This window comes from Crinia signifera, chromosome 4, assembly GCF_055691185.1.
Source record: "Crinia signifera chromosome 4, ASM5569118v1, whole genome shotgun sequence".
Lineage (NCBI taxonomy): Eukaryota > Metazoa > Chordata > Amphibia > Anura > Myobatrachidae > Crinia > Crinia signifera.
Window position 1 is genome coordinate 148,851,920 of NC_139220.1, and position 16,699 is coordinate 148,868,618.

The 16,699-nt window shown below is 42.3% G+C and overlaps 1 protein-coding gene across 2 annotated transcripts in view; it reads right to left on the bottom strand.

Moving 5' to 3' along the window:
- Positions 1-16,699, bottom strand: part of DOCK4 (dedicator of cytokinesis 4) — a 357,536-nt gene that overhangs the window by 95,129 nt on the left and 245,708 nt on the right. For both annotated transcript variants that reach the window (XM_083182741.1, XM_083182740.1), the window contains exons 27-31: positions 12,909-13,003; positions 6,694-6,769; positions 5,828-5,928; positions 5,427-5,485; positions 661-809 (exon numbers count right to left, since the gene is read on the bottom strand). In XM_083182741.1, the coding sequence (XP_083038867.1) occupies positions 661-809; positions 5,427-5,485; positions 5,828-5,928; positions 6,694-6,769; positions 12,909-13,003 (480 nt within the window). The remainder of the gene's footprint in view (positions 1-660; positions 810-5,426; positions 5,486-5,827; positions 5,929-6,693; positions 6,770-12,908; positions 13,004-16,699) is intronic.

The following is a 16,699-nucleotide window of genomic DNA, read 5'->3' on the forward strand; positions in this document are numbered from 1 at the left end:
TATGGAGCAGCATGATGGTGGGTGTACAGAAATGGTTTGAGACAGCAGGAGAAAAATCGAGTGGGAGCTGCAAAAGTACTTGGAACACTTAGCCAGCCTCTGAGCTGGAAAATAGGAAAACGTACTGGAGTGTCAAAATTGTTTGGCCTAAATAAACACAGGCTACTTTGATCCAAGATCATGTCTCTTACAATAGTTCAATAAAATGTTTGCAACTGATATTGATATGTTCTAAATGCCTGTGATAACTGGAATATCATTGCAGACGTACTTGCTAAATAATACAGAACAAGTCTATAAGCACAGGATCTGTCCCTTGACATTCAAAGGGGCAAATTTAATTGGCGGCTAGTTTCAGTGAGAATTACTCACACAAATACTGTGTAATGTGAGATATGCAAGCAAAATGTATTTAGGTTTTTCCCTCCCATAATTGCTGTGCAATATGGAAATACACTGCTAATTGAATTTATCCCATGGAATGTTAGTGACCAGTTTAGAAAAGCAGGGGTGTACTGTAAGTTTTTGTTAAACTACAGGGATTTCCTTAGATCACATATAATACAGTAAGTTGGCATATTTGTATGTTTATGTCTGGAGATACTGTAATTGTGTCTAAGTTATGTAAAGTAAGTGTTTGTTAGTTTTATTAATTATTACCTGCTTAAAGTTGCCGCTTCGTCTCTGCTCCCAGTCCATCATGTCATGGAAAATAGGGATCATCACATTTCGCAAGTCTGCCTGAGGAATCAATGTTACCTCTAGAAAGGGACCAATTAAGGCTGGGATAAAATGCAGTTTGTGTTCACCTGTAAAACAACAATATTACTACATACATGTATTTCATATTTGTAGACAATAGTTTACATAGGTAAATGCACCAAGACTAACATATATATATATATATATATATATATATATATATATATATATATATATATATATATATATATATATATATATATATATATACAGGTTGAGTATCCCGTATCCGAGTATCCGTTATCCGAATTATTCCGAAAACCATACATTCCAGAAAGTGAAAAAAAAAAATTATTTTGCTAAAAACTCACTGGGGACATTTGTAACAGCACTACTGGTGACATGATATGTAACTAGCACTATATATGTGCAAGAAAATGATTGCTTGGCATTCAAATTCAATATCTGAGATAGTACACATTTTTTTTTCATGTTTTGAAACCTTGTTTTTTGAACAAATACAATATATTTGTGTGTATTTTATGTGGTAATAAAATATATTTGTGTGTATTTTATGTGTTTATACAGCATACATGCAAGATACTTCAAAATACATAATTGAAATATTAAAATATTCCGAAATACGGAATAATCCGTTATCCAAAATTCTCCTGGTCCCGAGCATTTTGGATACGGGATACTCAACCTGTATATATATATATATATATATATATATATATATATATATATATATATATATATACACACACACACACACACACACACACACACACACACACATACATACATACACACATCCATACATACATGCATAGATAGACATACTAGTAAGCCCACTCGAAGCAAATGCTTCGAAAGCTAGAAGAAGTTTAATTTCCTGCCAACAGATAGCAATGTTTCAAAGCCGCACAGACACTAGATATATATGTCTAACACCAAATCATTTTACCACCCCTACTCAGGAGCCAAATTTCAAATCAAACCCTTGACGTGTACAAGCACATTCATCATATACTTTTTCAAACACAGTCTGTGACATGGCATCTAGGAGCTGATTGGCTGGTGGTTTATCACTCTCCATTTGATCACTTTTCAAGCTTAGTACATCTAGCCCAATGTGTCTTATTCTTACTACTATTATTACTTTTGTCTACACTGCACTGATCAATTTGATGTGTAACATTTGTACATATGCATACAAATTATTTATTTATTACTATTTATAAACAGAATATTTGATAATTCACATCAGTCCCTGCCCCTGTGGAACTTACAATCTATATTCCCTACCACATGTACACGCACACACATTCAATCTAGGGTTATTTATTTTTTGGGAACCAATTAAGCTACTAGAGTACCCGGAGGAAACCTACGCAAGCACAGGGAGAATTTTCAAACTACACAAAGTTAGGGCCAAGGTGGGAATCAAACCCATGACCTCAGTGCTGTGAGGCAGTAATGCTAACCATTACAACATCCATGCTGCCCCATTTCTGCGCATGTGCAAACCCCGCCAGCAAAAGGTCGTGGCAAGTTAAACACTCACTGAGCTGTTTGCAGTGACAAGGGAGGGACGACAGTGGAGGGGAGCGCCCATGGGAATGCCCAGTGTTCTATGGATGTCCCCATGAAAACACTGGGCGTTCCCATGGGTACGCGGACGGGCAATGACTGCCGAGGGTGGGAGGCTGCCGTACAAGGACGTTGGCCGCACGCCCTGTCTTTGGCTAGGCACACGCAAATATGTCACTTCATAGTTATGTTACCGAGGAAATCGGCAGCAGTGGGGGGGGGGGGGGGGGCTTTCGCACAGGTGGCATCTCTGGTGCTTGGCAAGCTGTGATGTTTGCCGCTTACCGTGTAAACCAAAATCAGGACTACAGTTTGAGTTGTGTTGCATTGCATTTGTGATGTGAAGAAGCAAAATTTTAAGAAAGCAAAAAAAGTCCAGTCGTGATGGGTATTTCATGTTTTGAGGCTGCCGGGGTTTGCACATGCGCAGAAATGGGGCAGCATGTAATGTCAATATCGTCTGCCGGCAGACTTTACTCCTACTGTGATGCTCTGAAGAAAGTCTGGAGATCGATTTTCAGAGCATCACAGTAGGAGTAAAGTCTGCCGGCAGACGATATCGATACCAGGGAAGTGGGTGTTTGGACATATATGGTAACCCCTCTTCTTTTTTTCTTCGGGACTCCTATTGCAGGACATCTCCCCTTACATACGCACTTCTGGACTACCAATACGGAAATTGGGTCACCTGTATGGATTCCCAGTATTTATTTGGGCCATAGACAATTTTATGTTTCTTGTCAGTTTGTCTTGTTAGTGTATACCGGTAGTAGGCGGCACTATTTCCCCATATTATTGAAGTGTGACGCTTTAATTGATTTTTATATCCTGTTTATGTAATAGTGAATAAACACACTTTTTTATTTTATTACAAAGCGGCTATACCTTTTTATTGTTGTTTTTAAGCAGTTAAGGAGTCCGCAGGAATATCCACAATTTTTTTTGTCTACGCTCTCGTAACTAGGGTGATATTGTAGTACACCCCAGGATTTCCTGCAGCAACCATTTGTTATACTGCAAGTTCAGCGCAGTCTTATTTCTTTTCTTTTCCATGGATTGTGTAATGGTTAGCATTACTGTTAACACTACACAATCCATGCTGCCCCATTTCTGCGCATGTGCAAACCCCGACAGTAAACGGCCGCAGCAAATTAAACACTCACCAGGCCATTTGAATCAGGGAGGGAGGGACAAGGGTGGAACTTGGCGGGGAGCACCCATGGGAATGCCCAGCATTTTATGGACGTCCCCATAAAAACACTGGGCGTTCCTATGGGTACGCTAAAGGGCGATGACTGCCGAGGGCGGGAGGTTGCCGTCACAGGATGTTGGCCGCCAGCCCCATCTTCTGCCAGGCACATGCAAATAAAAGTCAGTTGATAGTTATGTCACCGAGGAGAATCTCTAGCAGCGGGGGGCGGGCATATGTACAGGCTGTGTCTTTGGTGCATGGTAAGCAGTGATGTTCACAGCTTACCAAGCAAACCAGAATCAGGTGCAAAGTTTGAGTGCTGCATTGTATCTGCGATGTGAAGAAGCTACATTTTAAGAAAAAGTCACCAAACTACACAAAAAAGTCCAGTCGTGACGGGTATTTCGTGTTTTGAGGCTAGATGCATGATGATATACCTTTATACCAGGTGTAACTAGTATGTATGATTCCATTCTAATAGTATAATAGTATACAGTATACTGTATGTCTGTATGTGCTTGACAGTCTTAGTAGTGCAGGCCAAATACTGCATTGCCATGATTTCGAATAAAGTTTCATATATACAAGCTAATTCCGTGATACAGTAGCTAACAATACATGCTGGTTACATTTTCTACATAATCCGTAATTAAATACAAATGTCAAATTAATTTCTTTCCCATGCACTTAAGTAAATGCTAATAGATGGCTAATAATACAGTTTTACAGTTTTTTTATATAGCCAATAAGTAGCAACTAGACCGTGTCAATGTATTACCATCAGTAATAGTATATCCATTCAGTACACACTTTAAGCAGGAACGATCTGGCTCCTCTTCATAAAACTAGACTATGGACTATTGACTTTAAATTGACTATGGATATATGCAACATACAGTATGCAACAACAGCAAACCAGTTTCTCGCTTAATTTGACATTTGTGGTACGTGCATTTTATGTATTTAAATCATTTAGTTATCTGTATTTTCCTAATGTACAATAAGCCTGTTAATGCAATTACATCTGGTTACAACTTTTCATGATGATAGGCATCACCATAGCACATTGTTGTACAAGTCTACCAGCACACACATTACATTTGCACTTGGATAGTCATGGATATGAATATTTAACCTCTGTGAGCAGCAATGCATTACAGAACATTTTGCGATATTTGGCAGAATACGTTTCTGCCTATTACCGGGAAGCAATGTTCTAGCTACTGTATCTTGCCGTTGAGAGCCACTGCCTGAACTGCCCCCTATAGGTCTAGAGAAGAGATCTGCTATACACTTGCTTGCATATTATGGGTCAATGAAGTGTAGTAAATAGCCATCTAGTAATGCAATGTCTTAAAGCACTGAGGAAATACAGTCAGGTTTCCCACCTGCCAGCCTTCCATGAGTATATACCAGTTAAAGTAATTTAGTCAGTTGCTCATTGCAGGGTTGTAACATATCAGTATTCTCAAACATCACCATTAATGAGTCAGAAACAGATGTAGGTGGGAGTTAATACTCTTCCCAAACATATAATAGTCACTTACAGCTGTCAGAGTGCTGTGATAAATCCTGACAGGACAAGGTACTGGGGGGTAGATTTATTAAGCTCGGTGAAGTGTTAAAGTGTTTGGTTTTTATCACCGGCCAATCAGCTCCTACCTGTCATTTTTCAAACCAAGCCTGTAGCTTCACAGTTATGAGCTGATTGGCCGGTGATAAAAACCAGAATCTTTATCACTTCACCAAGCTTAATAAATCTGCCCCTAAGACAGCAATGCAGGGAATAATATCATACTAGCATGTCAGGAAGTATAAACTTTTCATACAGACCAACTTATGTGTGCCCAAGCTAATGATTAACAAGCACTGGGACATTAATTCATTACATTTTTACATTTAAAGTACTTTATAAGAAACTGATGGATCAACCTACCTAAATTTTGCCACATGCTGAAGATTTCACAGCCCATGGTCACACGCATGTCCCCGTATCTAGAAAAGAAAACGACCGTAAGCGTCCTAGAAGAGTACTGCAAACAATGTTAATGTAGAACATGTGGAAGAGTGGTATTTTTATACTTTGGCTATAACTATTTGAGCTAAGCAGATGATAGTACAATACTGAATAACTATGATCCCTACACCGGAGAATAGCTTCACTTAAGAGAAATACTATTATAAAGTATGTAATAAGCACAATACATTATACCGCCAAACACCCTGGTACATTTAAAGGTAAAATATAAACACCAACTAATAAAAGGAAAAGATTAAATACAATGTTTTGGTTTGTTACTATCAATTACATCTATAGACCAAAATACCAATACTTACTTCTCCAGCACCTTTTTCATCTTAGAAGGGGTGAACATCTCCAGCTGCAGACATGATTGATTGATAAAAATGACTGCAAGGTAGAAGTAGGAGTCCCATATCTGTATTTAATAAATATAGGATAAACAATAGGAGATTAAAAATGTATACTTTCATTAATTAAGTTGTTGCACTGACACTATGGAGCCGATACAATGATGTACTGTATGGTATAGCTACTTCATCTTGGTACATGCATATTACTGCTAGGTTGTACGGCAAACTGTGCCATTGTATTACCATACCATCAGTAAATTTGGTTGCCCAAAATTCCTATCAAATATTTATGTATAATTCACACTGCACTGATGAGGAGGGTGTAATTCAGATGCTGACACGGTGCGATATTTGCTATGGATTTTGACTATATTATTAAAATTAATAAAATGTTAGTTGAAATCGCACAATGTTTTGCAGCATCTGATCCCAATGTGATACTAATGCCCAGCCTTGTGGCAGCAGAGCTGAAAGTAGTAAAATACTGTGCAGCACAGTCTATTTCTACTATCCCGTAATGAGAGCCATGCAGCTCAGTGCAGCAAGGCCCCTGCTCCATCCCTCATTCCCAGCCGATGCCAGCACCCCACAGCCTCCGATATCACAGAATCACAGAGTAACATAAATTACCAAAATATTGTGAGAAAATCCCACTTTTAAGGAAGGCAGCAACTCTATAGCCCAAATGTAAATGTAAAATGGTTGCAGCGAAACAGAGGCTTTACGTCTAATACGGACTGCTGTCTTAGGAACGTAATAAAATAAAAAGCGAAGCTGAGCTTAAGTCTTGATGTACTCTTAGCACTGAAGGTTTTAGAAGTCACACTTACCTTATAGTCAAAACCTTCATTTAAGAAATTCTTACGAAGTGCGTCCGAAAGATACAAGATTGTTGTAATGATGACACTGGGAAAAAATATAATAAATATGAAAAAATGTACCTATATCTAGGACTCCGGAGAACAAACAGCATTTGATACAACCATTGGGCACCTGCTGTAAACTACCTGATACGTACAGTATGTACACTCTTAAATAAAGCCTTCTGTAAACTGCTAAATATGGGTGCTGGCTCCATACATTATATTGGATGGATGAGGTGAGTAGATGTGATAAAACTAATATATTATACTACCAGATATTTAGTATAAAGTAGAACTTTTAACAATAGTAATTGCCAACTGGGACCCTTTGTATGAAATGACTGTACGTATACGAAACATAACTCAGAGAATAAAACCAGATCCAGTTCTGTGAAGAGCACCATGTGTTTGGGTGCAGTTTAAGGGCATGATTAGGCGGTACAGGGTAGATTATTGAAAAAAAAAACAAAAAAACAACAACAACAAAACCATAAAAGATGGCTAAATTAAACACAGAGTATAAGCACTTAAGTGTATCAGAGTCGATCATTTATACACCTTTTACACCAGCCATGCAAACCTGGGTCTTTGAATTGGAGTGCGCAAAGTCCCAGGTTTGCAGGTGGTGTAAATGGTCTGTCCCGGGTCGTGAGACCCAGGAGTTCAACCCGGCAAATGCTCATGGTTGAACACGAGTTAAATCCGGATCGTGGTGCAGCGTAAATGGGTTACTCGGGTCAACTTGTGACCCGTTCACTGCAAAGGAAAAGCTGGTGCCGGGAGATGCTCTCATCTCCTAGCAGTGGCGCAGGTCGAATTATGCCAGCTTGGGACGTCAGTCTAAAAGGGGTCGAACGTGGCTTGGAGCAGAGCCTAAATTCCTGGGTGCGACCCGGCTGGATTCGGTATGAAATCCGACGGTCAAAATCTCGAATGGGTCAAAATCCCGACAAGGACAAAATCCCGACATATAGAATGTACAGGTGAAAAAGTGTGTGGTATAATGTGTAATGGGCATTAAGCTGTGCGGTGTAATGGGCCTTAGAGTGTGTGGCATAATATGTCATGGGCATTATTGTGTGTGGCATAATATGTAATGGGCACTATGGTGTGCGGTATAATGTGTAATTTGAATTCCGGTGTGTAACAATGTGTAATGGGCATTACAGTGTGTGACAATGTGTAATGGGCATTACGTGTAATGGGCATTATGGTGTGTGAACGTGTAATGGGCATTACATGTGTGGCATAACTTGTAATGGGCATTAGGGTGTGTGGCATAGTGTGTAATGGTCTTAAAATCTGTAAAAGTAAACAAAACAAAGAAAATAGTTTTTTGTGTGTGTTTGGGGGGGGGGGGGGGGGAACCATATTTTTGCACCTGGGCCCACAACTCGCTTGTTCCGCCTCTGCCACCAACTACAAATTGGGCGGGGGGGGGGGGGGCAAAACATGCCCTTGCTCCGGGCACCGTGGCACCTTGCTACACCACTGCAACTTTGTGGTCTGAAAGTAATGCCAGCCTTGAAAAATATTTTATATTGGAATTATATCGCAGTATCCTATAGTTAAGGTTGCAAAAAAAAAAAAAAACTTCCATTTATAGAGACTCGACAGTCATTTAAAGAGGAAGACAAAGTAATCAATAGTTTTGCCCTTGTAGCATTTATGCCACAAATAAACAAAAATAGATGATCAGGTGCATCCTCTAGAATGAAAGGATGTAATTTGCAGATGGTATTCTGCATGCAGCTGTATCTGAAGTACTCCATAACACAGCTGAACATGTACAGTATTATTACAAAAAACCAATGCAATTTTATGTGTTTACAAATTGACTAAACCCTAATCAGTTCTCTGCTATTTATGGTTTCAGTAGTCTTTAACTAAATGAAGCCTCTCCCCGGGGTCTCTCCTGCTTGCTCTATGAAGTGAAAACGGTGTGGCTGGCCAGCAATGGCAAGCAGCAGCTGCAGGATCTGGAAGTGAGCTACAGTGGTTTAGTATGCAACTGAATAGCAAAGTACATTAGTCTTTTAATTGGTTTCATGACTGGCAAACCTAATTAATTGTTTTATTCAATTATAAGGACCCATTTCCTCATTTGGGGCATGGCCTGCACTGAAACAGTCATCCAAGAGTAAGAGGCTAAATGATTGACCCTGTATGATTAGGTCCTTTATGGGAAAATGAGCCATTAGCCAAGTGCTTGTGTCTGGTCACCGTTCTATTGGAACCCAATTTAATATGGTGATTACCAGTAAATCAGGACCTGACAGCTCTTGACCAGCAGTACCCACTATAGAATCAAGCCTACTTTTGTTTTATTTATGATACTTTTGTACAATTAGTAACTTTTAAACACACGTAATTTGAAGGTATTATTTTGTAAATGTAGTTCCAAAAGCCATAATTTAAGCTTTTGCCTTGGGGCATTGTCATTTAATCACAAGATGTTTTGTGCTATACAGTTGCAAACAATTTAGAGTAATAATTTTTTGCAACATGCTCACCCTCCCCTGCACCCCCCCCCCCCCCCCCGGCACAACTAACCTTCCATCCCTCCCTGCAACCTGACCCTATCCCTCCTCACTAGAGCCGAACACAAACCTAGCCTCTTCGCAGCCTAAACCTAACCTTCCCCTGCTGTAGCCTAACCCCAAGTCCTCCCCACCAGTGCCTAAACCAACCCCCGCCCCCCCCCCCTTTTCCAACCTTCCTCGGAATACTTATGTTCGGCATCCTAACTGATGTCAGGATTCCACACATGAGATTCTGGCATAAGTATAGTACAAGCCAGCATCATGACCTCTGGGATGCTGAACACAAAATTTAGAAATTTGGAATTGTCCACTGAGCCATCCCATAGGGAACAGATTTATAATAAGTGTGCTAGAAATACAATGCCTCATCCACAAATATGTAAATGCTTCATGGAGGGGAAGGGGAAAATGGGCCAGGGGTTGGGGTAAAGAGATTATGGAGCTTGCATGCATAATATCAGCATTATTCATGTGGGATTGGAGACAAAGCGAGCATCATTGCCCTGGAAACATGCATCATCCCCACCTTCAAAGAAAATCGAGATATCTCTATCTACAAATAAGGCCACGGGGACCATGCTGTGAGACCGCATGGTTGTGGCTTCTTGTTGATTCTTCACCATGTTAGATACACTGAGTCGGTTGCAGAGGGCAATTGCAATTTGTCAAAAACTACCTGGGTTTCTACAAACAGGCAGCATATTGCTGCACGATACTGCCTCAGCCATAGTCAGTAAACTGCACATGTGAGTTGTTGCAGCAATACTGTTGGGAGGTATTGAACCATTCTCCCTACAAACCAGACCTGGTAAAGAGAAACTGGTGAAGATCAGGAGGCCATCATGTCCTGGGAATCAGGCACTTGCCATTGATTTATTCTATGCTGGGAAATATGCCTTAGTGTATGGATGGCACAAATGCTTAGGCAAGTATGGGGACTATGTTAAAAAATTATCTGTACCAAGGCCATACTATTGTTTATATGTACAGTACAGATGTAGCGCCTCTCATGCTTGCAGGGGCGATTGCCGGCCCCAGCCATCCGTCGGAATTGGGTGGGCGCACGCGCACAAGATGCTGGCGTGCCCCGTTCTGACGGAGCTCCCCAACGGTCCCCACCTGGCACAATATTTACGAATTAAAATCTGCCTTTCCCTATTCACTTTGTACGTTACTTCCATGTACAGTAAAATTCCTTTTATATAGTTACGAATACTCCTAATGACTTCAGGTACCATAGGAATAAAGCTTCATATTTTATTTATTTATTATTTATTTACAGTTTGTTATATAGCGCAGATTTAGTTGCTCTTTACAATTACCCAACAACGGACGATATCGTTAACCATATCGGTCGGAAGCAACCAATATTGTAGGTACACGCTGAATGGTATCGGCCACCAAAACTGTTCAGTAACGTCACCGGGTCCCACCGAACATGCAGGTCATTTGGTTATATTGCCAAATTGACCCTCAACGCACAGGACTAAGCATCGTTAATGATACGTAGTGTACACACTAGTCAATACTGTGAACAATATTTTTCAGAAGCCCCTTTAGTGTGTATGGGGCTTAAGTTACTGTTGAGGTATGTACAATGCATTTGCAGGGCTTTCTGTAAACTAATCATGTGACAGAAGATTGAAACAGCTACTGCAGGAGGAATAGCTAAACTGAGGTGGTTAAAGGTTCTATTGCTACAATTTCCTAATGGACTTGGCAGTAAATCATAGCAATTAGCGCTGATAAATCAAGTATTAGAATGGTTGCTAAGGCTACTGCATAATTGCACTTTAATTATATTTAAATGTCCCCTGTCTCTCTCAGTTCTATTGATATGTAGTCAACTTGTGTGTGAAGGAGTGCTCTGCTGTACAGAAACTGCACCATGAAAAGTGTGATTTATTAAGAGAAAAAGAAAATGAATAACCACATGTAGGGACAGCTCCACACCAGAAAAGCAGACTCTTTTGCAATAGTTTATGCAGGGCCGGTGCAAGGCACCGGAGCGCCCCAGGCGAGTCGGGGTGGGGGCAGGGCCGGTGCAAGGCACCAGAGCGCCCCAGGCGAGTCGGGGTGGGGGCAGGGCCGGTGCAAGGCACCAGAGCGCCCCAGGCGAGTCGGGGTGGGGGCGCCCCAGTGCCGGGGGGTGGTACCTGTGGAAAAAACTAGCGGCCCCGGCGTCCCTGCAGTGCTGGGGCTGTCAGGGGTGTCCGTGCCGTAGGGGTACCTGCGGCGCCGTCATGTGTATAAAGCTGGCTGCGGCCGGCGGGGTCCCTGCAGTGAATAGAAAATAACTAGCGCTTCCCGCGCATAGCGCTAGTTATTTTCTATTCACTACAGGGACCCCGCCGGCCGCAGCCAGCTTTATCCACATGACGGCGCCGCAGGTACCCCTACGGCACGGACACCCCTGACCGCCCCAGCACTGCAGGGATGCCGGGGCCGCAAGTTTTTTACACAGTTCGCTGGGGGTGAGGGGCGAACTGCCGCCCTCCAGGTGCCGGCGCCCTAGGCAAATGCCTAGAGCTGCCTAGTGGTGGCGCCGGCCCTGGGTGGGGGCGCCCCGGTGCCGGGGAGGGTGTGTACCTGTCCTGCGGATGTGTATATAAAGCTTGCGCCAGCGGGGGGGTCCCTGCAGTCAAGAAATAACGATCGCTATCCGCCTGGCTACGCGGAAGCGCTTCTGTTGTGAAAACACTGGCCGCACGGCGCACGCTGATTGGCTGAATCTCAGCCAATCAGCGTGCGGCCAGTGTTTCCACAACAGAAGCGCTTCCGCATAGCCCGGTGGACAGCGCTTGTTATTTCTTGACTGCAAGCTTTATATACACAGCCGCAGGACAGGTACCCCCGCGGCACAGGGGGGGGGGGCGAAATGCCGCCCTCCAGTGGCCGGCGCCCTAGGCAAATGCCTAGATTTGCCTAGTGGTGGCGACGGCCCTGAGTTTATGCAGCCAAAAGTGTTATTTAGACATATTTCATGGGACATTGGGCCTAATTCAGCATCAATTGTAGTTTTGGCAAGATCGACAAAACTACAAATGCTGTCACAAGCACGCAGGGACCTGCCCAACATAGGACAAGGCCATCCAGCATTGCAAAATGTTGCAATCGTATCGCACAGAGGCGAATGATAAAATGTAAAGCAAAGTGCTTGCATTTTAAGGGTTTCCCTATGACTGCGCAGCCTAGCTGCAAAGGCAGGCGCCAGCCACCATGTTTTTGGTCTCGGCAGCTGCGCGTGACATCACACAGCTCCCACATCCTGCCCAGCGAACAGATCAGACACACCAGTAATGTAAGGATCGTGCCCCTGCCACACCACTTCGCTGTCCTTGCTGGCCCTTAGACTGCCATTGCATTTTCCAGAATGCGATTGCAGCTTCGGACTTACAATTTTCGCTAATGAGCAGGGCTTAATGAATTAGCCCCATTATATACTATTTTAATCGTTCTCTTTCTAATTAAATAGCAAACCATGCAAATTAATATGAGCAATTCCCCACAACACCCACAAACAAATGTTGGCTCGGAAAAATAATTATTTTGGGAATAACGGTAAAAAAGAAAAAAACATAATTAACAGTTATTGCTTTAACTAGCTCAGCATACTGAAAGAAAAAAATAGCTTCTTACTTGTTGGCCACAAATCGCATCACAGTCCAGTCTTTAGGGAACATTTCTGGTCTGATCAGTATTCGAAACACAGTAAAAATCTGCAACAAAAAATCCTGCAAAGAAAAGTTAAAAAATATTACAAAAAAAAAGAAAAAAGAAAAAATGACATCATACAATAACCATATCTCCCAACACTCACGATTTCAGCGGGACAGTCCCGATTACCGGGTCCTGTCCCGCTGTCCCACCCGCGGCCAGAGGTGTCCCGCTGTGGGGGGGCAGTTGGAAGCCCCCCTCAATTTGACAGAATAGACGCTGTGCACATGCGCACAGCGTCTATTCGCGGCCGAAAACGGTGACGCGGCTCATTTGCATAAGCCGCACCCCTCATTTACATAAGCCACACCCCCTTTTTGGTCGAGTGTCCCTATTTCTGCAGCTACAAAGTAGGGAGGTATGCAATAACTCAGCACTTGACCTACTATAAACAGACATCTGAGCACAGCTAATAAGATTGTCTCATGGTACGAACTAAAGCCCACATCATTAAGATTTACAAAATTATTAATAGAATAACATGGGAGTGTCAAAATGTATTTCTCCACCCATTTACCATGAAGGGATGCGGTCACTAGGTCGACAAGAGGACGGTCGACATGTATTGGTTCGACCACTGAAGGTTGACATGTCTGAAGGTCAACATGGGGTTAGGTCGAAAGAGTCAGTAGGTCGACACATACATTAGGTCGACATGGGCAAGGTCGACAGTCAAAAGGTTGACATGGTTTTTTTCACATTTTATTTACATTTCACGTTGGCTCACAAAAAAGTAAAAAACCCAATGTCGACCTTTTGACTGTCGACCTTGCCCATGTCAACCTAATGCATGCGATGACCTAATGAACCTGTCAACCTAATCCCATTTCGACCTTGATGCATGTCGACCTTCCTTTTGTCGACTCTATGATCCATACCCACCATGAATTGGTGTAAAGTGTGTTAAAGGAGTATGTGGCCCAGACACTATGCAGCATATACCAAAAAAAGAAAAATATTAAGCATTAAGATTTTCTTTGGTACATTGCACAGGACTGACCATCCTGTTTTGAAGCAGCAGCTGGGTATGACCACTCCTGGTAAGCGCCCCTGGCCCAGTTTCTCCCAGTGAGATCTGGTCCCCACATCTCTTCTTTCTTACTATGCAGCATATGCAGAACCGGTGACAATGAAAGCTATAGATACCAGACATAATAAGCACACAATGATCCTGATTCATAGGTAGACGCAGTGCTAATGGCAGATGCAAGTTGCCAATATTGTAAGTCTGCGCATTTGGTATGTGCGTCTCAAATATTACTGTTGGTGGGCACAGGATACATATGGACACAGAGAGGAAATGTTGGTTGGAGGTAACAGGATACTTTCATGCCAGATATGAACGTGTTGTCTATAGCAACTGTACCTCTTGCAAAGTTTCAATGGTATTACAACCATGTTCAAATGAACATTCGTACTTATATATGTTAGTTGTGCGCCCACTAAACTATTTGCTTAGTATTACGTGTACGCTCGCCACGCTTCAGGGCTCGCTGCGCTCGCCACACTATATATCATCAACTCCACGCGGACATGGATAGTGGGGGTATGAGCGTTCTAACTATAGTGGGCGCCCAACTAACATATAAGTACCACCAGCACTATAAAGGCGAAGAATGTTCGCCTTTATAGTGCTGGTGTAATATTCAAAGGTTCTAACTATGGGCGGAAGATGTGGATCTTAATATACAAATTGCTTGATCAGAGCCACAGCTGGTGGGTATCTTTGTTTAAATTCTATTGTCTGCAGCAATAACGCATTGGAACCTGCATTAGTGTTTACTTCTAAACCAGAACCACAAGATAGTCAAAATGCAAGGACTTTAAGAAATCATTACATCATCCTATATTCATACCTCCCAAATTTTCCAGGTAGGGAAGCAGTACCTGCAGCATCTGAAACGTGGAAGAGGTCTCCGATAAAGGGGCAGGATCTAACACCACGACCCCATTCTTTTTTTACATTTTCGTGGACGTGCCCAATGCTCCCTTTTTGCACTGTTTCATGCATCTAATTCAGTGATCACAGGCTCTACTAACTGGACGTCAGCCCATGGGACAATGTGGCCAGTGGGTGGGGAAGTGGGATAGTGCCCACTGGCGTAACTAGGCCACCGCAGCCCCCGCCATGGTGGGGAGGCGCAGAGTAACTATGGGCGCCGGGGGGGCTGCGGTGCTATAGTTACCCGCTGCGCTGCTGCCCGGCCGCATCTTCGGTCACTGTCCCGTCACTCGCTCCCGGCGCCGGCTCCTGCTGATAATGAAAAGTGAAATGGCTGCCCCCGTATTGCAGACAGTTTTGGCAGCCATTTTCTAAGAGTCTCTTTTCATTATCAGCAGGAGCCGGCGCCGGGAGCGAGTGACGGTACAGGGACCACAGATGCGGCCGGGCAGCAGCGCAGCGGAGACTGGAGCAGCGCTCTGTCAGGTATGGGTATGGGGAGGGGAGGGGGGGGCGCCGAAAAAGTTTGGCGGGGGGGCGCAAATTATATAGTTACGCCACTGATAGTGCCCAAATAGTGGGACTGTCTGGGACAGTTGGGAGTTATGTCTATAGTCACCATAAAAGCATTTATCAGCGGTTATAGGCTGGTTATGAAGGACACTTGTAGTGAACACCAGTGAGTAAAGCAGGTAGTGTGTACCACTGCTCTCCACCACAAGCAGAAGAATTTGGTCACTGGAGCCCATAAATATCAACTTTTACTCCTTTCCTGCATACTGGATAATTCTATTTTTTTAATGCCAGTAGGTAACTAGCCACAGAGTGAAGTAATTTTTTTATTTCAGAGCAAAGTTTAATATTGTATGCAGTCTTTTATATTCACATCTATGTGAAAGTTTACAGATTATCTAGAGTTCCATGTATCATATAGATTATTTCTAGAAAGTGGTTTGTGGTGACAATCCCTTTTTCTCCCTTCATACTTGACCAAAATTGAAAAATAAGGTACGAGTTGTCAGCTTCTAACAAATTGTTAATTTACAATTGCACATTGTGTTGTTAGTTTAAACATGAAAGTTAAAAAATGAATTTTGGCTCTAGAGTTCTTTCCCTGGATGCAATGATATGGCGTGGCTAATGATCAGTTTTTCTCGGCTACTCGAAATGGCTACAAATTAACTGGTTCTTCTTTCATCCTAACACAAACCACCAACCACATGCAAACTTTTTGCACAGGCCACCTAGCATACAGTAATTTAATTTGCCAACTATAGGTCAGTTGTGAGGTATGGTATGAGACAAGGGTTGATGAGCTATAAACATATAAAAAAAAAATGAAAGTTTGGTTCCAATTTTATTAATCATATCAGGAAAACAGTCAATGCATGAAAAAAAAATGTTAATAGTCATACCCTTATAACAACAACTTCAAATATAATAGATGACACCCTATAGGTGGTATTAGGTTTTCTTCATATGTTAAAAAGTCACTGCTAAAGTAGCAAAGTGTCAGCCATCAAAAGCGGAATACAACTTGCAAACCTATGGTAAAAAAACTACATAATTCATTTGAAACCACTTTTCCTTGTAACATCTAACTTCAGTACTAAAATGAACTCAAAATAATGTTGAATATATTACAGGATTAAGCATGGCACCGACGATGAGCACTATACAGTAAGTGGTAATTGAATTCTCTTTTGACTAGGCACAGATGAGGAATGCAAACTTATATGATAAAAAACCTTATTTTAAATCATACACAGGA